Genomic DNA, 11,142 nt, shown 5'->3' on the forward strand with positions numbered 1-11,142 from the left:
TCATAAAACCACCAATCGCCAATATTTATTCCTTGCCAATAAATCATCTTGTACGGTAGTTTTGTCATAGTCTAATTAAGATGTGAGGGTGTTGGGTGTGGCTGCAAACTGACAGTGCAGCATGCAGTTGTTACAGTACAAAGAAAGTGTCAAATCTTGATTGCTAGAGTAAAATGGTGTCTCTTGGGCTAACTGCTGGAAGTCTTGGGCTTCTACTCAATGCACACACACATTTATTAAGCTCTAAACTACTCTTCCTAAGGACAAGCGCCTCGTGTAAAGTCAAGAGGTAAGTGATTTTAGGCAATCATATCTTCAAAACAAAGAATGTTCCACCAAAACGCTACGTTATTTTTTTCAGATCGGGTTTTTGTGACTCTCTAGAGATACTAAGAAGCCCTGTTACTCGAAGAACGAAAAAATTCATCGAGAACCTGCTACATTTGGCAAGATTGATGGTTTTTGGTGCCTTCCACTGCCGGTTATGCTTGATAAAGTAGTAGAAAGTAACTTTTTCTAGCGCATGGGGAAGTTTTGGTGACTGTAGGAGAGCCCCTTCTAAAACCACAGTGCTTCAAAGTGAGAGTTGCGGTGGACAGAATGAATGAATGACAGATAACACATTTAGCTACATAGTCCTCATCCACGCTAATCACTGGTAAGGCCAATAATATCTAACATACCTTTATCCAGGAATGTTGAGTGATGTTAAAGATCCAACAATCATCTAATGTATCAGAATTCTCATCCCGCCCACCACTTATTACTAGCATAGGACAGTCTGATCCAGTTATAATAATAGCACCTGCATGTAACCATCTGCCCACAGGCCATTGGTCTATTGCTTCAGGTTTCTTTATACACTGCCAGGACTAAAAATAAAATAACCACACCCATTAACAATGACATTAGTGTGTGTGTGTGTGTGTGCATAAATTCAGTACACATACCACAGTGCTAATTGATACCCCTATTATATAAATATTGTTAGTTCTAGTAGTCGTATTATTATCATCAGTCTTTACTCCACCAAACAGAACAGCTCTAGTGTTGTTGATCTTTTCAATGATGAAGTTATTAGCAGGTGGTATACACTGACCAGCAATTGAAGGATTATTCCATTTTCCTAAATTATTATTATTAACATATTAATTTCAAACAGTACTATAAAATCTTACTTGATGATAGATTATACATTGAGTGCTCATTAGTACGCCAGCCTCCAGTAATTAACTTAATATATTTATAATGAGGTAGTTGTACAGCTGGTTTAGATCCTATTCCTCCTATCATTAGTAAATGGTGTACTCCATCATGTTCAAATGATATCATTCCACCATAACCTCTCATCATAACTCGTCTAGCTGCATCAGTTGGTTCTAACTCTCTCCATTGAAGACTAACAGTATCCAGTTGTGTAATACTGTTGTAATAGCAGTGGTCATGGCCACACCATCCCCCAAAATAATACAATTGATCATTTATTGCAGTACAGGAGTACCATCTCACTCCTAATGGAGGAGTACCAGTAGTACCTCTAGTGATCCATTGACCAGTTGAAGGAGTAAAGTGCTGTATATTACTAGTGATCCTTCTCTTCTCTTCACTATCATGTACACTAGGTGAACCATCCTCATAACCACCCCATACATATAGTGAATCACCTACTAGTACTGATAAAGTGCAGTGATGAGCTCTTTTATTTGGATAATCTATATAAATATCAATCATTCACAATACATAGTCTGCATTCAGGCATAGATATTAGAAACTACGTAAGTGGAATAGGAAACTAGCTCAAGTGATCCATTCAAACCATTATCATCCACGCAGCCAATGACCATCAATAAATTTTGGTGAGCGTGGTCAAAAATGGCTGCTCAGCGAGGAAGACTGTACTTAAACGAGACACCTACGGTGCATGGCCTCGCCCCTATAGCTGCTATGGTGCATGCCCGCACTGCAATAGCTGTTTGATTATCAGCATGAAGAGAGTCTGCTCAATACTAGCTTCCTGCAGTTGCACTTGCTCTTAAATACCTGCAGAAGTAGCAGCACTGCAGCACATACATGCAAGCAGCTCCAGCCCCTCCCATGCATTTAGATTGAAAGGTGTGGCATTCCATCATACTGGAATGATTGGCAGCAAGAAGACAATGTGAGAAAGAAGCTTCACTTTTTCTTTACTAATCTGCAATATGATAAACTTGCTGACAAAAAAAGTTGCTGCTTTTGTATATTTGAGATAGTATAGGTACTTTAGTACCTATAACCCAGCAAGTTGTTGCTCTAGCGCTGCACAAATGAAGCACCATGGTGCATGGACTCGCCTGCTGAGATTCACATGAGGGATAATGTGTTACTTGTACTGCCCTCATCATGATATTATATAAGCAACTTGATATTTGAAAAAAAGGATAATAGATTTTGACAAAGTGCAAAGTGCAACAATGCAATTACTGCACTGATCCATAAAATAAATTTTAGGTGTGGTCACTGGCAGCAGTGCAGTGCACTGAGATAAACATGGCACGTGGGTAGGAGAAAGAAGAAAAGCTGAAATTTATTTTAGCATTTGAAGCTCTATTCAAAGAAGGAGTAAGCACAAAAAATTTGCCTAGATATTTAAAAGAGACTGAGATAGTTTGGTTGCTCCTGCTTTCCCCAGTGCTGCCTGAAAATTTTTCGAAGAGGCTAAATCACAAACTTTGAGCAACTGTAACTCGCAAACAAAAAAGAGATTAGAAAATTCCCACATATTTTTTAATCTATGTACTTTTCTCTACCTATCAATGCTAATCTTGACCAAATAGAGTGAAATATGAAGATTTGGCTACTGGCTAGGAAAAGTGGTCTATTCTTGAAAATATTCGGCTTTTGATACCACGGATTGCTATGAAAACACAACGGAGCTAAATAAATTATCTTTTTCTCAAATCTTAAAAAGAATTATAAATCAGGAGAGCTCAGTAAAAAAGATATTGACTAGGAATTAACAGGAATTTTCGTGACAGAATGACAGAATGACAACCCAACTGCATAGTACCCGCCTACGCAAGCGTGGTGAGTCCAATGAGTGACCTCAACAATTTCAAGTAAGTATAACTCTTCATCAAGTAAGATTTAGAGAAATCTGTTCATATTTTTTAAAGGCCATGTTCTAATCTACTGAAAAATGCTACCAGCTATCTCTAGAGTGCCAACACAACGGAACTTGGCTCAACTACTCGATTTTCTTACTTTGAAGCTTCTGTACCTAGCACTTGTATTTGAGCAACACAAAACAGTTAAGAAAGACTTTTCCACGTCAAAAAGAAAGATCTAGGAGCTCAGAACACGCTGTGCTAAAGTTATTGTTTATTAAAAACAAATTTCAGTTGTACAGAATAAATGAATGACAGACACACACAACGACTACCTATACCTCGCGTAGGCGAGGCCAATAATGTTGATTTTGTGTTATTATTATTTTAATATTATAGTTGCAAATTTGTATAGTTGCAAATTTGCAAAACTTTATGTACCTGCTATTTCATCACACAGGAAATAATAGACTAACAAGATCATTGTGCATAGGACTATCATAGTTTCATTTAATGATTTGCTAAATAGATGAGTAATCAGGGCCAAAGCCAGGAACTTAAAAAGGGGGGTTGGTGTATTGCTGTGTGCAAAGCGGGCAGCAAAAAGTTCGACAAAAATGGGTGTGGTCTCAACTTACACACCTCAGCCTTGTGCTAACTCAGCAAAAATGGCTGCCTGTGCTTCTCAACTAGCCATTAGGGACAGTACATTATCATTCCGTAATCTACAGGTAAATGGAGTTTTAGAGTCTTCATCTGTATACTATACACAATATAGAAATAAAGTATAGATTAGATATGACAATCAGCGTGGTTAAGGCAGTAGGTTTGTGGTGGCACAGTGAGCGTGGTTAAGGCAGTAGGTTTGTGGTGGCACAGTGGGGAAGGTGTGGGGCAGGATGTGGACGTGGGCACTGGTTCAGGCTATTATGGCAAATTGCTTCTCTTCTAATTTTTTTTTTTTACTTTTAGAAATTGAATTTTTTATCTTTTCTACTTAGCTATGTGTCCTAGTTATGTTAGGAGTCCCCTAGTTAGCTATTGTTTTAGGGTTTAGGGATTAGGGTGGCGGATTTTTAAAGCATGCCTAGTCATATCAGGAGTTCCCTAGTTATATTAGGAGTCCCCAAGGTTGGTTTAGGGTTTAGTTTTTTAGAGCGTTCCCTAGGTTTTATAAGTCCCTAGTTAGCTTAGCAGTCCACGACAAAATTTAAGTTCAATTTTGCACCAATGCGCATGTGCACAAGGTTGTTTTACGGACATTTACAGAATGATAATGTACTGTCCCTAATGGCTTGTGCTTTTTACTGCTGTTAAAATGCTAATACAGTGTTGTTCTTCAAGACAGGAGCTAATCTAAAAAATTTTTGCAGCTATAACAGGGGGTTCATCGGAACCCATCGCTGGCTATGGGCCTGGTAATATCGGTTGATGTTGTATGAATGGAATTATAGGAGTTAGTATTTTCATTCATGTATTGCAATTGACTACTTAATAACCAAAAATTGATTTATTATATGAAAAGCAAGCCACAAGACACACGCTCAAGTTTGTTTGACGCCCATTCCAATCACAAATGTTGTCCATGGGGATAATCCTAGTTTCATATCCCAGTTACATAGTCTCTGATGCAGGAAATGATTACAGACCCCACCCAATAGTTAACACAATATTGCAGCAGAAAGTAATTAACAGAAGGTGTGGCTCAATGTCCAGCCATATCCCATCTTGGGTGGCAAGACAGCATGTTGGGAGTATGCAGAAATGTCTAGAGATGAACTTACACTATCAAGAGTAGCTTTCTCAACAATTGCATGCTACAAATTACTACAAAAGTCAGAAGTCATGCAATAGGTAAAATAGCTCCTTGGCTTGCTTTTGCTAATTAGATCCAGCACTGTTACCATGATTACATTATAAACCACCTATACACCACATAATTAAAACTTTGATAATATATTGCAGAAATCAAGGATTGCCTGTTTGCGTTCTGCAGATGGTGAGTCAATCAGGCAAGTAAAGAAATGCTTCTAGGCTAGCTTTTTTTAATGCATATAAATTTAGCTGCCATGATTACTCCAAGTCCAACTTCAGTATCTAGCCAATGTTGACTGCCAAGAAAAGCTAAAATGAACTTACATTACTGCTTCCTTTTTCTTGATGTCAGCAAGCAAGTTGAGTAATCAGTAAAATAATAAATCCACTACAAATCTACTATTCTAACTTGCCTGTGGTGTGTGGGCATGTTTATTAACATTCCATGCCCACGCAATTCAAAACAATGAAAACACAGATCATATTATTAAAGGTGAAAATTGCACAAGAGACCATTGCACCCAAGATGGCTGACAATAAGCCACACCATCATCCTTAATTACTTCTGCAATCTGCATCTGCTGGAAGTGCCTGCAACTCCTCTATTGTGAATAGTATAGAGCTCTTGCACGGATGTAATCAATGGGAGGCTGTGGCTAAAATTGAGCTAATTTGTCCACCATGTTGGGTGGCAAGAAGGCCAAGAATGTACATGGTGGAATGGGGGGAATGGAGAATAAAATCTGAATAAATTCTGCAGTTGATATTACAGGCATTCAATGCAAGGTAGGAGATGAAGGTATTGAGTGAAGAACTCTCTAGTAATATTCTGCAGCAAAGTATAATATCTCTTTGACAAAAAATCCCAGTTTGCTCTATTCGTTGCATGTACATTCTTGCCACTCAACATATGGCCGAGAGGAAGCTCCACCTATCTCGTTCATTAGCATCTATGATTACATGCATAATACATCCATGCAAGAGCTCTATGGCTGACTTTTTGTACAACCCAAGCCAACTTGGAGCTAAATAGCTACTGAGAGGAATGCATTGGTACTGTATGGTTGGCAAATTTTGTGGGGTATTAATTTTCGTTAATTTCATGGCTCATTTTTATTCACAAAATTTTAACCCCTACTACCTACACATAGAAACTAATCAATGGGCCATGCAGAGCTCTAACTAGGCTACCATATGATAGCCGGAAAGTTTTGTGGCAAAAAACTTTCGTGGTTTGGAGGTTCCTGGCCTATTCGTGGTTTTTATTTTCGTGGATCATCATTGAGCAGCCACGCCTGTCATTAATTTGCTATAATACCACACCTTTTCAATAATAATTAAAATTATTCGTGGTTTTTAATTTTGTGGTCCTTCTAAACCACAAAAGTTTTTGACCACAAAAGTTTTTGGCCACAAAACTTTCCAGCTATATGATGGTATTTCCAAGCCAGTGGAGGAGCCAGAGTCTTTGTCTATTACTCCATATTCCACTATAAGCTACTTGCTCTACAGCACTAGCTTCCAATACTGTATTGGAAGCTAGTGCTGTAGATTCAAGTGACAAAAGTTTGCTAACTGCCAGCCACGAAAATTTGTACCTATGAATATTAGCTTCTAAGGAAATTTTGGAGAAAACGCAAAATATTGGGCCCACGAATATTACCAACCGTACGGTATGTGTATTTTACGACGTATTTTACACAGGTGAACTCAAATGGACTTTAGTACTTACTTTTCCCTGTGTAATTCCTTGAACCAAACAACCAAGCCATTGTGCGATTGTGAACGAGGGGTTCGCAACGGACTTTTAATCTCGTAGAACCTCCTTGGTGATCCAGGAAAATCCAATCTTCAATCTTGGAAGAATTCTGTATTCCGGCAGGATCTTTAAGTTTTTAAATTTTAACCCAAGAAAATCCTAATTAAAACCGAGAATATCCGGAGTCAAGACGACCATACGTCGACCAGAATAATAAAAATGGCGCCTATCGTGAAGCCTGTGCCTCGGCCTGTGCTCTTCAATTTTGCAGCAAACGCTCAGCAGCCTCAGCAAGATAAGACAAAACTGCTGTATAAAAACTTCTCTAGCACTCTAGCAGCAGAAAGGGTCATTACAGCACAACAATAGCGTGGCTCAGGCGCTGAGCCCCTTTAAGCGTTTTGACATTCAGTTCACTAGTATTACTGAGGTATTATTACATTATATATATTTATTATTATTATCATTATTATAGGAAGAGGCTTTCATGTACAACTGATTGCCATCTACTAATGACAACTGGATACTATATGTACAGGTAATGTAATTTAACCTACATGTATGGCTAACCTTGCTTAAAATTAAGAAAAATATTAATTTTGCTCAATTTTTCAATGCCGATTACTGTATTATTATTATTATTATTATTATCATAGGTCCTTACTAAGAACAATGCTTATCGTGTCTCTAACTGGACGACCCCAGTGATCCTCAGTGTCCCTGGTGTATCATTCAGTGTAGCAGCTGCTAGTAGTACCAGTAGGGTACTCATTAATCCATCTGCTACTAGCACTGTTAGTGGGAGTATAAGTCCTTCTGATAGTCCACCTGTTATATCTGATCCTAACGCTGCTGATGGACCTAATAATGGTTAGTATTAATGTATCAATGTGAATACTATGCTTTATATGCTTAAGGATTGTATAGGGAAATTATATGGGCTATAGTACAGGGTATTTGATCAAAAATGACTAGGAGAGAATTCTCCATTTTTATAACTTTATCTGATACATATACATGTTTTTATGTTGTGTAGAAAGTTTGAGCTGATTCCAATTAAAATTGGATTTTTTAGGAATTTTTAAAGTTGCTCCAAAATCGGACCAAAGTCCCTGTACTATAGTACAGGGTCACAGGCCAAATTTTGCCAAAAATGATAAGTAGAGAATTCCTCATTTTTATAACTTTATCTGATACGTATACATGTTCTTATGTTGTGTAGAAAGTTTGAGCTGATTCCGATCAAAATTAGATTTTTAACAAATTTTTAAAGTTGCTCCAAAATCGGGCCAAAGTCCCTGTATTATAGTACAGGGTCACAGGCCAAATTTTGTCAAAAATGAAAAGTAGAAAATTCTCCATTTTTATAACTTTATTTGATATGTATACATGTTCTTATGTTGTGTAGAAAGTTTGAGCTGATTCTGATCAAAATTAGATTTTTAACGAATTTTTAAAGTTGCTCCAAAATCGGACCAAAGTCCCTGTACTATAGTACAGGGTCACGGGCCAAATTTTGCCAAAAATGAAAAGTAGAGAAATATTCATTTTTATAACTTTATCTGATACATATACTTGTACTTATGTTGTGTAGAAAGTTTGAGCTGATTCCGATCAAAATTTGATTTTTACTATTTTTTGCTAAAATATACTTGTACAGTACATATACATGTACATGTAACCTCTGCATGCATAATATAATGTATTATAATTATATTATCATTTGTTCTTCCAATTCTCTTTATTTACTGATAGATTGGTTGATTCCAGTGTCTGGTGTGGTTGCTATTGTCCTGATACTGGTACTGGCCATTGGTATAGCCTCAGTATTGCTACTGGTGGCATGTGTACAGACTAAGAGACTGGGGAAAAGAACCCACTCTTCAAAATCAGCACTGGTATGATATAATACACACACAAAAATATATAAAAAAATAGTTTTAAAAACAATAACTAAATGAAGATAAATAAAAATAAATAAATTAATGAAGCTTTAAAATTATTAATTAAATTATTATTATTATTATTGATGACAGGTAAAAAATTTAAATTATTATTAATTATTAATTTATTATTTTTTGTAGTGTAATAAATTAATAGTTTGTGTACTCCCAAACAATTTTATAACTATTTTTAATAACTATTTTAATAGGTATTTTTAATATACATGTAGTTTTTAAAAATAATAAATAAATAAAGATAATTAAAAATAAATAAACTTTAAAATTATTATTAATTATAAATTTTTGAATTATTTAAATTAAAATTATTATTATAACTATTAAAAATTTAGTATTTTAATATAAAATTATATATTTTATAACTATTTTTAATAACTTGTTTAGACGGCTTCTGCTGCCTGGTCCGAGTTTGATTCAAAGGCCGTGGAGAAAGGGGCATTAATTGGAATAGGTACGTTTGGTCCGGTACACAAGGTCAGTGTCCCTGTGGGAGGAAAAGGAAAGAAAGGGAAAGAGACGAAGGAGGTTGCTGTCATCTCATTAAAATGTAAGTAAAATTAATATAATTATTATGGATAATGATTATTATTGTTTATATCATATAGTGCAAAATTTTCTAGGGTTGTAAATTTCGCGAATTTGCCTAAAAATCTATTTCATGGAAGTAATTTTCGTGAATCTTCAAAAAATCACAAAAATCCACGAAATTTATAGCCCTTGAAAACTTTGCACTATACAGTATTAATACATGTACATGAACATGTAGTACCTATAATGTTTACATGTGTAATATAAACTACAATTTAGTAACTTCTCTCTCTCTCTCTCTCTCTCTGTCTCAGCTTCAGCTACTAAAAGAGACGCCGATGATTTCTATGATTATTTGGAATTACTAAAAATATTGTCCAATTTCAAAGACTCCTCCTCCCTCCCTGTCCTCCAGTTGGTTGGGTTCAATACAACAGAGACTCCTCACTACATCATGACTGAACTATCAACTCATGGAGACCTACTCACCTACCTTATTGATATCAGACAAAATGTAAGGGAATGTTTTATGTATTATTGAATTTATCGTAAATTTATTTTTGTTATACTATTTTTTATTTATTTTTTTTACCTACTTACTTGTACATTATTATTATTATTATTATTATTATTATTTATTTATTTATTTATTTATTTATTTATTTTATTTTTAGATGGAAGGTGGTAGTATTCATGATGATATTCCAGCTAGTACTACAACTGGTGTACTACCTTATCGAGCTGATAGACTCAATCCTTCTGATGTACTCTCCTTTGCTAAACAAATTGCATCTGCTATGGTAATAGAGGGAGAGAGGGAGAGAGAGAGAGAGAGAGAAAGATAAGTGTGGAGACAGATTGAAAGAGAGAGAGAGCTGGAGAATAGTATTATTCTTTTTTTAAATTCCCCTCTCCCTCTCTCCCCTACAGGATGCACTCTCAGATACTGGTATAGTCCACAAAGACTTGGCCTGCAGGAACATATACCTTGACTCAGGCCTCAATCTAAAGGTGGCATTCTTTGGTATAGTCCCGGCCTCAAGAGGACTCAAAAGAGACTCGGTATATCCTCTTGATCTTCCTCTCCGCTGGATGGCCCTTGAAAGTATCCTTGATAATAATAACTTCACTACAGCCTCTGATGTATGGGGCTTTGGTGTTACCATATGGGAGATTGTTACATTAGGTTAGTTTGATTATTAATAGAAATTAATGGTAGTGTGTACATGTATGGAGGGTTTCCCACAAAGCATGCTAAGTGAGCTAAACAGCATGAGCTTCATGAGCTGACAAGCACTACAATACAGTACATGGCATTTGGAGCAACTTTAAAAGTTCATAAAAAATCCAAATTTGATCGGAATCAGCTTAAACTTGATACACAACATAAGAACATGTATATGTATCAGAAAAAAATTATTAAAATGGAGAATTGCCTACTTTTCATTTTTGGCAAAATTTGGCCCATGACCCTGTACTATAGTACAGGGACTTTTACCCAATTTTGGAGAAATTTTAAAAATTTATTTAAAAATCCAATTTTGATCGGAATCAGCTCAAACTTTCTACACAACATAAGAACATGTATATGTATCAGGAAACATTATAAAAATGGAGAATTCTCTACTTTTCATTTTTGCCATACATTATAGCACACTACATACACGTAATTTATATATACAGCATGTACTATTAATATGAGGATGCCCCTTCATTAATTTCCCCCTTGTACACATACTTTAGGTGGGTTCCCATATAAGGGCATACCTGATAATAGTATCCTCTCCTACCTCATGAATGGAGAGAGACTGAGGTGCCCAGCAAACTGCTCCACTGAACTGTAAGATCTCTCTCTCTCCCTCTCTACTCCCTCTCTCTCTCCCCTCCCTCCCTCTCTCTCCCTCTCTCCCACCTCTCTCTCTCTCTCCCTCCCTCCCACTCTCTCTTCCTCCCTCCCTCTCTCTCATTCTCCCACTTTTTCTCCTTCACCTCTTCA

The 11,142-nt window shown here is 36.3% G+C and overlaps 2 protein-coding genes and 1 long non-coding RNA gene across 4 annotated transcripts in view; 1 reads left to right on the top strand and 2 right to left on the bottom strand.

Annotated features, from left to right (window-relative positions):
• Nucleotides 1–11,142, bottom strand: part of LOC105312801 (uncharacterized) — a 17,001-nt gene that overhangs the window by 1,985 nt on the left and 3,874 nt on the right. The gene's annotated exons all lie outside the window — the stretch shown is intronic.
• Nucleotides 37–6,729, bottom strand: LOC109582054 (uncharacterized). The gene is made up of 4 exons (XM_019996618.1): nt 6,631–6,729; nt 1,179–1,712; nt 951–1,126; nt 37–872 (listed from the first exon to the last, which is right to left on the bottom strand). Exons 1-4 carry the CDS (start codon nt 6,668–6,670, stop codon nt 675–677), a joined length of 948 nt encoding a protein of 315 aa, XP_019852177.1. The 5' UTR covers nt 6,671–6,729; the 3' UTR covers nt 37–674.
• On the top strand, nt 6,866–7,406 carry LOC105312800 (uncharacterized). The gene is made up of 3 exons (XR_002184891.1): nt 6,866–7,087; nt 7,133–7,195; nt 7,314–7,406. It is a non-coding gene; the product is annotated as an uncharacterized LOC105312800 (long non-coding RNA).

Source organism: Amphimedon queenslandica, unplaced genomic scaffold, assembly GCF_000090795.2.
Source record: "Amphimedon queenslandica unplaced genomic scaffold, v1.1 AMPQUscaffold_13403, whole genome shotgun sequence".
Taxonomy (NCBI): Eukaryota; Metazoa; Porifera; class Demospongiae; order Haplosclerida; family Niphatidae; genus Amphimedon; species Amphimedon queenslandica.